The sequence below is a fragment of the Ptiloglossa arizonensis genome, chromosome 2, assembly GCF_051014685.1.
Source record: "Ptiloglossa arizonensis isolate GNS036 chromosome 2, iyPtiAriz1_principal, whole genome shotgun sequence".
Classification (NCBI taxonomy): domain Eukaryota; kingdom Metazoa; phylum Arthropoda; class Insecta; order Hymenoptera; family Colletidae; genus Ptiloglossa; species Ptiloglossa arizonensis.
Window position 1 is genome coordinate 18,922,740 of NC_135049.1, and position 15,002 is coordinate 18,937,741.

General features: G+C 35.1%; 2 protein-coding genes and 1 long non-coding RNA gene across 3 annotated transcripts; 2 read left to right on the top strand and 1 right to left on the bottom strand.

Moving 5' to 3' along the window:
- Nucleotides 1–137: 137 nt before the first annotated feature.
- On the top strand, nt 138–4,097 carry LOC143143386 (uncharacterized). The gene is made up of 3 exons (XR_012991124.1): nt 138–445; nt 533–1,768; nt 3,971–4,097. It is a non-coding gene; the product is annotated as an uncharacterized LOC143143386 (long non-coding RNA).
- LOC143143385 (uncharacterized) lies at nt 3,735–6,353 on the top strand. Its single transcript, XM_076304550.1, has 5 exons — nt 3,735–3,930; nt 4,034–4,147; nt 4,675–5,181; nt 5,525–5,789; nt 6,002–6,353. Exons 2-5 carry the CDS (start codon nt 4,105–4,107, stop codon nt 6,228–6,230), a joined length of 1,044 nt encoding a protein of 347 aa, XP_076160665.1. The 5' UTR covers nt 3,735–3,930; nt 4,034–4,104; the 3' UTR covers nt 6,231–6,353.
- A 1,102-nt stretch (nt 6,354–7,455) lies between these two features.
- Nucleotides 7,456–14,991, bottom strand: Fz (frizzled class receptor). The gene is made up of 4 exons (XM_076303936.1): nt 14,902–14,991; nt 9,021–10,008; nt 8,359–8,735; nt 7,456–8,270 (listed from the first exon to the last, which is right to left on the bottom strand). Exons 2-4 carry the CDS (start codon nt 9,818–9,820, stop codon nt 7,732–7,734), a joined length of 1,716 nt encoding a protein of 571 aa, XP_076160051.1. The 5' UTR covers nt 9,821–10,008; nt 14,902–14,991; the 3' UTR covers nt 7,456–7,731.
- Between the last annotated feature and the right edge of the window lie 11 nt (nt 14,992–15,002).

Genomic DNA, 15,002 nt, shown 5'->3' on the forward strand with positions numbered 1-15,002 from the left:
TCTTTCTCTCTGCCCCTCCTTAAACCCCCACTCTTGCTTCGAAACCATCTGCTGCCATGACGTGTCCACTGTGCACGTACACAGTGTCGTCGCGCCAGTGTGCTCATTGTCGCCGATGTGTTGGGACTCATGGTACCGATGCGTTTGAAATACAGGCCGCTTTCACGGGAAATTTTTCATACGACGTTCGTCACTGTCGGTGGAATCTTGCTACGAATATTTTTCATGAAATTCAGCTTTCGACGGTAGCTTACTGACGGTTCGAAGTTTAAAAGTGTAGGGGGTATTATGGTGGTACGATGATTTTTAATATTCTACGCCACGCCTATACTGCAGGTCCCTTACGTTTGTTTCATTCAGAGTGGATTGGATTGAACTGGTTTTTAGTCGTGGAAACGGTCGTGTACGAAGATTTCAATGCTGGAGCTAATGTTGTGTTTGAATCGTACGTGCATATGTACTGTTAATAAGAGTAAAACCAAAATGAAACAAAAAAGACTTTTGTAGTATTTAAAAATGGTAAATGTTTCAGAGTATTGTTACCCTGCACATCGTAATGAAAGTAATCGAAGCTTTATGACGTGATTTATCGTCCGTTTTTTGGAACATTTATTTAATGCAGCTGACCTCTAAGATAAGGTGGTTTCGTTTAGATTATTTAACCCAATATTCCACTTACGACTAGTGCTTCGCTATAGTTGACTAAATTCGATTTTAAAGCTTAAATTCTACTTCGGCCTTATTTTCAAATACCTGCAAATACTTTAAATGTCATTTTTGTCAACAAACTGTTGCAATAATTGTCAACAAAATGATCAATTACCAAAGGAAAGAAACAAATGATGTCATTGTATAAAAATTAAAAATATTAACTTAAAGATAAATAAACGTAATATTGAAACGTTTAATCGAACGATATATGCGAGATGATAATGTAATTAGTCGGATTACGTACCAGTACGCTGCTAATTTAATTAAAGCTACTCCATAACCATGTAAAACAATTACCATCGCGATTGGTTTTAATTTCTCGTTTCTAACTAGGAAAATGTATATTCAATTTCATTTGACTTCGACTCTTGTTATGTCGATTGTGGTCGATAGAAAAATATATATTACGTTATTTTGATTCTCATTTTTATTGTTCCGACAAAATCGGTGGTTTTTTAATATCTACGATAATACGAACAGACGAGAATAACTATAATAACCGGTGTTAATTCACCTGGATATCGTGGTCATTGGTTAGCTATCCCGATGAAGGAGGCTGCGAAAATGATTTCCTCGACTTGATCGCCGAGAAACAAATTGGGGGCTAAGGTCAAACCTTGTGTGTGTGACCTTAGTGCCTGGAGGCGACTCGTGTGTGTGATTCACAGCGTTGTCGGTAGTTACCTCCTCCCCTCTTTTCGTCACATCGAGATGAGTTGCGCGCGCGCATATATAATGGAGTCACACACGACGACCGATCTGAATTAACCACATCCTGTCCACTGTGTCGTGTGACATTAATGTCATTGCCGTCGGACTGAGAGGATCGGGCAAAATAGACGGAAGAATCGTCTTAAATGTCTCGACCTCGTACGACGATTTCCTCTTAAAAACAGAAATTATAATATGCCGCCTGTGAACCACGTGACACATTCAACTCGTTAACCAGATTACCGGTAACGTTTACCGTTCTTGAAAAATCAAAACAAAAAACTGCTGAAAAATACTATTGTACATACCAGGATAATCATTGCTGTTGTAACGAAAATTTATTTTGGTAAATGCTATTTACATTGACGTAGGTATAATTAATAAATATATTCACGTTACATAAAAATAATCGTGTTCGATCGAAATGGGACAATTATTGTTTATAGATTTATACGATATATATATATTTCTTTTAAGCACCTTATATTATATATATTATCTTATGCGGAGAATTCGTATATTTTTAAGAATTCTACAATCACGGGTCGTGACTTGTTACATACGATCGAGAACTATCTATAGCTACACAAAACCGAAATACTGGATCCATCCAGTTCTATGGTGCTCCATCTTAGTATACCGTAATTATCTATACTAAGCTTAACAAAAGATTCGGATAAAGATGAATCGGAAGCTGTAGGCCTCAGATATGGTTGTACAAGATACATTTCTGGTTGTACAAGATAGCAACACGGTGTGCTCGTGTTACGAAGCCAGTAGAAAATTGTAAATATAATTGCAATATAGAAAATTTTCGTTACGACGATGCTGAATGATTGCTAATATAGATTTCATATAAATGTTATTATTTTTCTAGGGCAACTTGTATAGTTAGGATTTCAGTCCATCGTTCTTACCAATAAACAGTTTATAAATTATAGTCACATTTGCGTTTCAACCCCTTGCTGTATCACTTTTCCAAAAAGAATTGTTTTATATTTTTACATTTTGACTGATACGTCACTTTAAATAAGAAATAATCTTGTTTCCATAAGAAAAACTTTGCATTGCATGTATTCCACTCACTCTTTTTATTTTAAAACAATGCAAGTCTTTATTGGTTCAATATTAAAATTAAATATTAGAATTGTTTTCTTCAATTGTTCGTCAAAATAATCACTATCTTGTAAGTTAGAAAAGTGTACCGTCGATAAATACATTATCATAAAGAAACCTTCTTTATCGTTTGCAGAAACCTTGTGTCATATGATTCAGCCACAAACGAGATATTCTATATTATGAACAGTCGGTCGCGAAACATTGTTAATAATTGTTGAAACTATGGTTCTATGACCGTTGTTAACAATTATGATAAATAAACATCAATATAAGAATCTAATATATGAAAGCACGTCCCATTTTGTTACGACCTCTACTTGTACAAATACAAAAAAAACGTCGATACCTCATCATATTTATTTGATCGCACGGTAGGGAATATCATACAAATGGAATTACTTATATGTGGTATCGGTAAATATCGGTATATATATTCTAAAAGCTCAATTCCAAAAATTTGAGACGTGGTCCTTACATGGGTTGCCATCTATTGGAGAAAGGGTTAAACTACACTTAAGGGGTGAAAACACCTGGCGGAGAAACGCTCAAGTTTGTCGAAGAATTGTTCGGACCTTTGTCAATAGATGGCTCCACAAGCATTATCTACCGACATTACAGATAACTATCTGCTTTCGAATAATATTCCCTACCGTACGATAAAATAAATAAATATTTCTTTAGATTTTGTAATTATAGTTTGTATTTATGAAAATATATTCTCAATGCGCGATTCCAAACATTTGTGACGTGGTAATTACATGGATTGTCATCTATTGTAGAACCGGTTAAACTACACTTAAGGTGCAAAAACCCTTGGCGGAGAAACGCTCAAGTTTGTTACGTTACCATTATGCTTATGGCGCCATCTATTGATAAAGGTCCGAACAATTCTTCAACAAACTTGAGCGTTTCTCCGCCAGGTGTTTTCACCCCTTAAGTGTAGTTTAACCCTTTCTCCAATAGATGGCAACCCATGTAAATACACGTCACGTACCATATTTCGCTCAAAAAGAACAAGTCAATACCTCAAGTTGTATTATCGTAAAAACAAAAAAATTTTTAAACATATATTTTATAAATGTGACAAATTAGAGTAAATGATAATAATATACATAAAAATGGAAATATCCTGTAGATTAAAAAATATTAGAATGTAGACTACAGAGGGCGTAAAGCGTATAGTAAATAAAATACTATTTCAAAATGGCTATGATTACGCATGTTCTTCTATAGTTAATATATTTACGAATCAGTTTATAAAGAAGAGATATATGATAAACCGGTTTCATGGCGTTTCTACTTTTCCACTTTATAAAAGTTGTTTGAGTAAACAAGAAAGGACGTGTATTAATTTATACACTTGTAGAGAATTCGATATCCGATTCCCAGGTTAGAAAATTTTACAAATCATAGTGTGAAATTATTTCAGATAACCTAATTTTTCAACCAACTTCGAGTAATTGCAATTGTTACGTCGTATACCATATTTAAGTTCGACCAAATAATCAGTGTACGAGTGCTTAACAGCGAAACGCAGTTTATAAGTGCTTTGACAACTCTACGATGGCGTTATTACGTATCACTGTTCCTCGTATTTCCCATGCAGGTATGAAATTTCCAACGTATTCTTACGTTAAATGTCTATTTATTTTTATTATCATTTAATGGCAAAATACTGTCAATCGAATTAAATCGAGTTTTCGACATTCTTAAATTACATGTTTAATGTCAGATCGAAATTTACTTGTATATTTTATTTTTCATCCATTTTTAAAATCCAATTTCTAACTCAATGAAACGAAAGCCATGAGTATACATTGATTAAATTATTAACGTTATGTAAATAGTGTCGACAGAAAAAGTACAGCTTGTATAGTAATATTAGAAAGGAACGAATATTTCTAATGACATATCATCGTACCGATTGCAACGTTATCAAAGTAATACAATAACGTAGCAATGAGTTTTAACATACAAAAAAATGATAATGAATTTTGTAGTGAATATCAATAAAACACAATGTCCTTGAAGTATTTGTTATTGATTGTATAATTTTTGTCTATTTTGAGCCCACTTGCAAAAAAGTATTGAATCTAACCATTGTTTTAAATAAAAGGATTACAATTTTTCCAGAAAATGCCTTCTTAAACAAAACGCAGTGTACACGGTACGTAACGGTGCATCAAAATTGCATAAGTGGTCTACATGTGACAAGCATCCGTCGTTATCCTGATCCTCCTGTATTACCGCTTCCTACAAACGTCTCCGAAATATTTGCGAACGAAACCGGTCGCTTTACACCTGAAAGAGCGCGTGATATTGCTACACCAGTGTTATTGCATGGTCATAATATTTGCAAATCTTTCTTTTCCGAACAATCGACGAAATCAACACAGTGTCCTAGTGTTCCGGTGACCTGTGAAGACACGCATGTAGACTCGTACGATTGTTTTGGAGCTGTCAGTTTGAATGGTACGATGCAAAGTAATGTGCCAAAACCATTCTGCTCTAGCGGCAAATCGACGCATTTTAACATGCCGGGCGGACAGTGGGCTAAGGACGGGAAGTACATTGCCGAAAACATGCAAAAATCGCATTATCGAAGCAACCGTTTACCACAATTAAAATTGGAAACAAGTGGTTAGTGAATTGAAAGAAATATAAAATTCTTTATAATTTTCATAACTCTCCTAAAAATACTAAATTTTTCTGCGAAGGAAAAAAGAAATTCAACAAAAAAATTATTTATATTTACTGGTTTGCGAAATGTGCCTTAGCGCGGTGGTAGATTTTTTAAACATTGTAGCGTAATTTATGAATAATTATTATCAACGCTAAATGCTCTAGTTAATGAGAACGACGTTAGTCCGGTTACAGTAAACTTGTGAAAATCGTTTAAAAATTATCAGAACATATCGAAGATATACATTTCGTCTTACTATTGACAAGGTAAACATTCTGAAAATTGTAATATGTCGTTCAGGTTCCGTAAGTCAGATTCTCACAATGACCACCCTTATAAAAAAAGAGTTTCAGTCAAAACATATTTTCAATGTGAGATATTCAACAAATGCACAGCAGCAGTCCAACAGTATACAGACTACTAACAAAGACCAAAATATAGCTAACAATTTAAGCAAGAAAGAAAAGTTTCGGAAAATAGTAAGGGAGTACGGATCTACCATTATCGTATTTCATATAGTTCTGTCTCTAATATCTCTTGGTGGTTGTTATGTAGCTGTACTAAGGTTAGTTCAGCGATGTAGCTCATCGCACTTTTTTACATACAACATTCGTATTTAATTTTTCATTTAACATCCGTAAAAATGATATACTCTTGTTTTGTAATTAAGAAAAATGTTTTTGTCAAATGTCAAAGGATGCTGAGCTCGATTGTCCTATTTGTGTTATTTAATTAATATTTAAATATACTTATTATAAACATATGTACTGATTTCAGTGGAATAGATATAACCTCTTATGTTGAAATGATATGGGGAGATATAAACGAATATACAGACAAGGTATTAAAAAATTCGTCATACTTCGTATTGGCATACGCTATTCACAAAATGTTTGCGCCTGTCCGACTTTCGATTACAATGGCCGTAACACCATTTCTTGTAAGGTACTTACGAAGACTCGGGATTCTTAAAAATCCGCAAATTAAAATAAAAAACAAAACTTGAATATTCCATCGCAATAATTATTACTAATTTCGTATGGCACAATTTACGCATGTATATGTATTTTGTAATTGCATATTTGTAAACGAATATAATTTGATTAAATAAACGTACAAGTATAAACTGTGTGTATGTATATATTCCGGTTTATTATATAAAGAATATAATAGTTATAATTACTTTACACAACGTCACGTATATTTCATGTATGATATTTTGCGCATCTACTATAATGTAAGAACGGCCATTTTAATTACAATATGTTTACTATAAGTTTTTCATTAATTGCCGTAAATACATGACATACACAAAAGCTCGACAGTTTCAATGGACGAATTGATCAGTTATGTTGGAACAATGATTGCACTCGATACGCAAGTCGTTAACGAGTATTTTCCAGCGACTCGTGTGTTGTTGTTCATCGAGTCACCCGAATTAATTTGATTACGCATAGGAAACATAGAAAAATGCCAACTATTTGGCGGACATATATATGTACATAACTTTTTAAAAATATATTATAGTACATGGTAAAATTAATGCATATAAGTATGTATATACAATTTAGTTAACCTAGAATAGCGTATGTTTACAAGATAATTTTACATCTTCCAAAGATTCGTTTGCCTCAAATTTTATTTCATAGAGACAACGTTTATAAACCTATTAAAAAAAGGAAAAACATCAAAAAATCCTTAATGATTATATCTAAACAAATTTTGAACGTTTTTCAAGTCTTAAGTGAATATCATAAAATATCTCTAAAGCTGTTTTGTAAAAATATAAAAATTGTTCGCGAGATTAGTAAGCGTAATTGTTCTCGATCTATCGATCAAACCTAAAGTGGAAGGTTTGAAAAGACAATGAGCTATAAATAGGACCCACTGTTTTGTGCATAGTAAAAAAGTATACTTATAAACTTTGAACACTTTGTCTGCAAACAGTTTGAGCATTTTTAACTTAACTTAAACGATATAACATTAATTCTGAATTCTATTAAAATACAAGGGAAGATTACATTACTTAAAATATAATGTAAACATTGTCTAATAATACTTGCAAACTAATCAATGATTAGTTTTAACATTTTATACAGTCCTTACACAACTTTCATAAAAATACAGTGGAAAAATTCACAAATAGCTTAAACAAACATACAATTGTCTGAATAAAAAGTATTTTGGCACGGTACATTTGTATAATCCCCATAGTTATTTGTAATGCACTGATGAAGTATAAAAAAATAATCTAAAAATGTATATTCTGCTATTCAGATCTGTTTTCAATACATTGAAGTTAAAATATAATTTTTCTTATACAAATTATTCAAACATAAAATCATAAATTATTCGAATTTTATTAGCTGTGATAAAATATGCATTGTTAAAAGTTAGTTTAGTTAATTATTATCCGAACGTTACATTTCATGAACAGATGATCGAGAAAAATACAAAACCTTTCCAGTTTTGTATGATGAAATTCTTTAAACATATTTTATAAGTCTTTAAACATACGCTTCTGCGCGACGTCCTTGTATATGATTAAAAAACTGTCGCCAACTGGTGAGAGTTTTACTCGACCATACCCAAAAGCTACTTGTTATACCAACAATCATAGCCATTAAATATTTTATCATGAAAACCTCAAATTCTGGACGCCTCCCAACATCGCGGGTGCGTTCACCAACAGGACATGGCATTGAATACAAAGATTGTGGTCCAGGTCTTGAACACATCTCCATATTCCAAGTTAACATCCACTGGTCAAAGTAAGCTTGCTCGTAAAATAAACAAGCAATTACAATCAGTGCAGGAACTATGTATAACACAGAAAATATGCCAATACGAATCATTAATTTCTCTAATTTATCAGTCTTTGTACCATCGTGTTTCATAACTGTACGTATACGGAAAAGAGACACAAATCCTGCTAACAAGAAGGCAGTTCCAAGAATGAGATAGACACACAACGGTGCTAAAACAAACCCACGCAAGGCTTCAACGTTCCAAAGTCCCACATAACAAACACCTGACAATATATCTCCTGCAAGAATAAAAAGAAATAGTAGTCATAATTGCATAAATTATATTCTATATATAACTTTTTCATTCTGTTGAGTTTTGTAACTCACCTTCCACCTTTCCCATTGCAAGAATAGTAACTGTTTTTATTGCTGGTGCAGCCCAAGCAGCTAAATGGAAATATTGTGAATTAGCTTCTATGGCTTCGTGGCCCCATTTTAAACCAGCAGCTAAGAACCATGTCAATGTTAGGATGACCCACCATATACTAGATGCCATCCCGAAAAAGTATAGTATCATAAAAAGTACCGTGCACAATTCGTGCTTGGTACCTTGTGTTATCGTTGATGCCATTTGAATTCTCTCTAAAGGAGGTGGGAAAGGTTCTCTGCATGAAATAGAATTACCAGCAGCCCAACCAATCACATATGCCAATGCTACCATAAGGTAACAGACTGACAAGAAGATGATTGGCCTTTCCGGATACCTATACACAAAATATACCTATACATTATCTTCAATCAATTTCAAAGTAGCGTTCAATTTAACATTGAATTTATAAATAAAGAAATTCTCCCAGTTCTTTTTGCTACAATTTTCATTCATTCTCAACTTTTAATACAACTTTAATTATAATAGTATAAATTGACTTTGACTAAACAAGTTCTAAAGAAAAAATCATTGAACGAAAGAACATCATCTCTGATACACCTACCTTATGCTAATATACCTATTACATGTATCAACATGAATAGAATAAAATTCTTTTTACCTGAATCTATCGGTGTCAATGAGAAATGTCAGGAAGGTGAAAAAACAAGAAGCTGCACAAACGGACGCCCAAGTACCGACCCAGATTCTTGAAAATCGTCGTTCCCTTTCAGTGAAAAACATTCCATCACAAGGTGCGCCGCAATTAGACTCGACTTTATCGCCGACCTTCAGGGAGTAACCGAGTTCGAGCGGAACCTTGAACTGCAAGGGACAAACAAAGCCGAAGTCTCTGGCGCCGACCATAAAGCCACTACCGAATGGTTTTGGTCCTCCTGTCCAGGATGGTTGAAATTCCGCTACTGGCATACGGGGTGGTGGATACACCGGTGCCGAGGGTTCCGGTGGTGTGGTTTCGTTATGGCCAACACAAAGTTCCGGACCGCCGTTTTCGGGCAACTTGGAACAATCGAGATTATCGGGCCAGGCAAAACCGAAACTGTTCATCAAACGTTCACATCCCGCACGAGCACTCTCGCATAACGATCTGCATGGGGGTATAGCCCTGTCGATGATAGTACATACGGGCGCGTACACTGTGCATAGAAAGAAACGAAGATCAGGGCTGCATTTCATCTTGACCAAGGGTGCGAACTGATGCACCTCTTGGCCGGCGTCCTCTTGTTTTTGGTGGTTCATTAAATTCGGCATAATTGTTTCGTTGTACGGTATATTCATGCATAAATTGATCGAAATCGGTTCGCATCTTCCGTGATGTGCCAACGGATCTTTTGCGTGTAGAGCATTGACACCGAGCACGGCCACCAAAAACCCGTAGATTGTCGCGTAACACAGAATCATCGCTGCGTATCGTCGGGCGACCGCCACTTCCGAGATCAATTGTCACGCGAAGTAGCTTTTAGAAGCACGCGAACGCACCACGCCTTCGGACATCACCAACGAATCGTGCGAGACATAATAATCTTGAATAGAAGGAGCGGGGAAATGAACGTATTCTAACGACGATGATGGACGCGACCACAGTAATACTGTAAACAGAACATGGCGAATACGTTTCGTTAGTACAGAAACTCTCTCCTACTCCCGATGCACGTTGTTGGCGCCATCTATGAAGTTTTACAGAAACATTGAGAGTGCTCAAAAGGGTGGGAACTGTCAAAATTTTGTCATGTTTACAAATACGTATAGGTTTTGTACAATTCGAATATATTGTAGTAAAACTTTGATAAATTGCATATAATTAATAACGGATCAAGTATCTGTACATTAACTGTAAGCATTATTTTGACAATCAGAAAGAATGGGTAGATTGTTAGGTTATAAATGATGGGAGTCAATGTCAATCGGTTCATTTTGATTTTATTTCTTTCCCGACATATAATGCACAATACGTTCGATTTCGTTAGTTGTAATGTATGCTAATCAATGATGATTAGCGTGATCGTAAGTACTATGGTTTTTTGTAGTATTTGTTTTTGTTTTAATCGTATAGTACATACGTGCTCGTGGAATTCGTGCACTTTTAGACGGGGTCGCATCTTCGGGCGGTCGCTGTCACTGTATATACAATGATAGGTGTCTTTCTTTCTTTTTTTTTTTAGAGTTGTACGAGTCGCCCGAAATACGATTCGCAAACGGCCTCATTATCGTAAACAAATAAATAATTTATCTCCTCGAATACTCTCAACTTGAATCGTCACATTAGACGTAGGAGGTCAGCCTTACGATCTTATGATTAGTAACACTTAAGATTCAATACGGAAGATTGAAATACGTCGAGTGAGCCACTCTTTCGTCTTCCTGTCCCTCTATGTAATTTCCATGGTATTAATGATCATTCTGACCGCCATAAAACGAAGGAAGTCTGTTATTAAAGAAAATGCGATCTGACAGAACGATCGAACGAACTTTGCGTTTTTACCCGCTACACCTACCGATCTCTCCGATTGAAATCACCATCTTTTTTTTCTTCGTACGGTTTCAAGAATAAAAAAGGTCACTTTAGTTATCACTTACACTCTGCTAAAGGGGACGTGCTACAAATTATTTATACAAATACATGTATATATTACTATAATCTATATCAACGCCGCGATATATTGTGTACAGAATAACATAATAACGAGGAAGACGATTGATAATGGAAGGTTCGTAATTGTTACAGTGAAGGCAGACGAGATAAGTGACATCGTTTAGTACATAAAACTGGTTTATGCAACGTTACCGCGTATGTATTAAACGTTACCCCCTTTTCGAATTTCATAACCGGGGAATTAATTTTTTCAAACGGATCGTATACATTCTTTGGACCTGTTATTTTTTGGAAAGGAACAGCTGTACAAGCGGAAAGATCTAAAGATCTTCTCTGGGCGGCTTAAAACGTTGATTGGCACAAAACACGCGAGAAGTATCGCGAAACACATCGTGAGACATCTATGATCCACACGGGCCTTCTGGATGATCGTCTTGCACTTCTTACTCCTAATGGGACGTGTTAAGTTTTGCAAAACATGTTTTTTAAACCATGGCACGACCTGCGCGCAGATTTTTCGTCTTAAAACGTCCCACAAAAAAAAAAAAAAAACAAAAAAAAAAATAACGCGAAATCATTGTCATTGTTTCTGTAACATGTCAAGTCTTACTTCTCGAGTACCCGCGAATTTATATTAATTTTCATACATTGTATATCATCTAAATTATCCATTAATACATTAAAAATTATAATTAATTAAAGATTTACATGTTATTATCGGATAATGTCCGTATTTGTTGATTCGATCGAATTACTCGATTGTATTAAATAAATATGGCAATGTTCGTTCAAGAATATGTTTAAAGGAACTCGTACACTTCATCCTTCATACGAGAGGAAGGAAGACGAGAAGTGGCTTGTATTTTGTTTTCGACAGTAGTCGATAACATCCTCTGCTCGTACACAATCACGTTGAAATGTGCACGCAAGTATCATTATGCACATGTAGGATTAGAAATATAGTATACGTGCAGAGGTTTATCTGCAAGTACGCGCCTGTACGTAATTACGTGTAAAATTCGTCGCGCAATGTCAGAAGAGAGTTGCCCCTTTTTAATTAGCCCTTTGGAGAGGTTAGGTTACACACGGTGCACGTGACTTCAGACACGCGCCACGTAACCCCGGTTAACGCGTATATTTTCTCTTGAAGTTACTTTCTATTAAAAAATTAGAGATAAAATACGACATTCGATCGCGAACAGTCGATTTGTTTGACAATTTTCTTTATCGATCCCCCTGCGACTTAATAAATGGGAAACTTCTCCAAAGGGATAAACCTACTCTCTCTCGTTCCGAAAATAATTGATGCAATCGTATTTGCAATAAAAAGGCATATAGAATTTATACCTTTCTTGATTAGCACCGAACTTAACGACTAGTCAGTTTACGTACGTGTTGTATCTGTATAACAGTGTCCACGCACGGTCTACTCTAATTGTAATCATGAGTTAAAATTCGAGATTAACGCAATTCGTTCTTCTGCCGTTGCGCCGTACGACACGCAACAATGAAGTAGAGATTAAAATACTTTCGAGACATTCGAAAAAATGGACAGACTTTCTTGGAATATTCAGCAAGATTAATACATATAATGCTCTCGCGTAAATCACCGCCAGCGCGCATTATATTATATTTATTCGTACCTCACGTACGTGTAGATATATTTCATCTATTTATCGATCTATCTACCGTCTCTCTAGCGACACTAGTTCGTGCCTAACTAACCTGTCGAGCGTAACAGATGGGTGTATATCGTTTCGCATGCCTTCATACACTATGTAAAAATTTAACACTAATTGGATACTAGGGGTTAACCTAAAATTAGATTACTCGCGTGTACGATCAATATTTGTAGCTTCTTCCGAACATCAAGTAACAATTAGAATATAAGAATTTCACTTAAATAAAACCGTTATAATACTTCACATTTGATATCAGGCTTTATACGAACATGAACAAATGCTGGTTTAGAATTTATTGTACATATTAAAGAAAGAATAATAAATAAAATATTTCTGCTAACATACTTGTTAGTTTAACCAGAAATTTGTAAATACGCTTCCCTATGACACGCAACAACACAATTTTATCTAATACAATGCTTCTGTATTACAGTATTTTCTTTTGTACGCAAAAGATATGTTTTTGTAATACGAAGTTTGGATTAAATTTAAAATTATAATTTTCAATTTTATCGTTCGAAATGTGCATTTAATTTCACTGCAAATCCGTACAGCAATTTCGTGAACGTCACCTACGCGATATAAATGCATCAATACCCGTATACCGATATAATTTCTACGAATTTCACGTGTATCGTGACGTTCACGTGCTGAGCAACACTTTCAAAAAAGGATGTATTCGGGCATACGAGTCACGATATAACGCACTACACCTGTACACGTCGTATACAACGAAAGAGTGAACGAACAAAATCGAAGGAAGTAGTACGGTTGCACTTTTGAGCAAACGATCGCTCTCATCGCGTATCATAGTGAACGTTCCGCATATGTTTTGTACGCAACGAGATGTCGTACGCCTGGGAAGATATACATTTGGCACTGAATTCTCTCTTTCTCCATTTGAGAAAGTTTCTCAGGCTTCAATCGCAACTCTTTTCTCTTTAATAAACTGCATTCGCGTCAACCCTAGACAACTAATGCCGAGCTTCTTTCTAGTCAGACATAATTGTGCTAGAAAAACACTACTGTCTGACACTTTGTTCTATTTGATTCGAGTACTTGTGTTCTATTTACATACCAGGAAAAATAATTTGATCAATTCATAAATCCGTGCATATTTTTAAGAAACAGTGGTTAAAAATCTCCCTAAGATTGTCCGAGGTAATATAGTGCACCTAGTTATTCAATACATGTGTGCCTAGGTAGTTTACTTTCATATTTCATAGGGATGACAGGTAAATTATAATTTTTCAAATTTCAAATCAATAAGCAAGTTTAGATATTGTACAGGGTACAGATAAATTATCTGTAAAAAGCTGAAGGTTCAATTTCTTTCATGAAATAGACAAGTTGTAAAACTTTATATGAAATACAGATAAATTTACAAATACACCCAACGGAATGTCATTGATTCTGGCTGGAGTAGATAAAATTGCAGAAGCTACAGTCGGGCCGGAGGAAGAATGAACTTGGAATACCTTCTGTTACTCACCTTGGTAGAGAGATTTTTTCCCTCGCTAATTTACTCTTTCACCCAGAATCTTAAATAAAGACAGGATCGAGCACACAAGTAATATTAAAACCTGATAAAAAAAAGTATTTGTTTAACTATTACTTTACACATGGTAAGCAGATTTTAGCTTTACGACCTTTGATACAACGCGAGAATAGTAACTCAAAATTAAAATTTGTGGAATATCAAATGGATGCAAGCTTTTCACGAAGTTCGACAATAATATTTCAATGAAAACGTTACTATCGGAATTTCAACCATTTGTTGCGTTTCCGTGTTCAGACCGTTACTATACTCTGGATTAGAATTGTATGTCGTCACGATAGAACAGTGAATCCGATTACACGACGATTTATTCATTTACATTCAACATTTCTATTTTGAACGAACAATAGTGGAAATCAATCCTGGAGCATCGATCTTCATGTGTCGATGATCGACCTTTCGAAGATATATATTTTAACGAACACAATTGGTAATTGTTTAAAATCGTTCGCCTCTCTAACAACATTGATTCTTTCTCAAGTCCGACTGTACTCCGAAACTTAGAACAATAAAGCCGTTGCTTTTAAAAATTTCCACTATTTCACCAAAAATTTTTCGAGGTACAGCCTAGTACACTAGCGACATTACGATGCTAGGGTCGATCGAAGCGGCAGCCACTTCGCCGTATTTAATTGGCGACAAAAAATACCTTTTATCTTTTATACACCGGCCACTGCACTTTCACTCTTTCGTTTAGCGTTTTACCGCGATTGAGATCCGCGGAACTTACAGAGATCAAAGGAACGATAT

Excerpts from the sequence above, each read along its gene's own strand:
- LOC143143385 (XM_076304550.1), top strand. The coding sequence starts at position 4,105 with ATGGCGTTATTACGTATCACTGTTCCTCGTATTTCCCATGCAG. Across the intron at positions 4,148-4,674 it reads TCCTCGTATTTCCCATGCAG|AAAATGCCTTCTTAAACAAA; the intron begins GTATGAAATTTC and ends CAATTTTTCCAG. Across the intron at positions 5,182-5,524 it reads ATTAAAATTGGAAACAAGTG|GTTCCGTAAGTCAGATTCTC; the intron begins GTTAGTGAATTG and ends TATGTCGTTCAG.
- Fz (XM_076303936.1), bottom strand. The coding sequence starts at position 9,820 with ATGATTCTGTGTTACGCGACAATCTACGGGTTTTTGGTGGCCGTGCTC. Across the intron at positions 8,736-9,020 it reads ATTGACACCGATAGATTCAG|GTATCCGGAAAGGCCAATCA; the intron begins GTAAAAAGAATT and ends TTTTGTGTATAG. Across the intron at positions 8,271-8,358 it reads TGCAATGGGAAAGGTGGAAG|GAGATATATTGTCAGGTGTT; the intron begins GTGAGTTACAAA and ends TTATTCTTGCAG.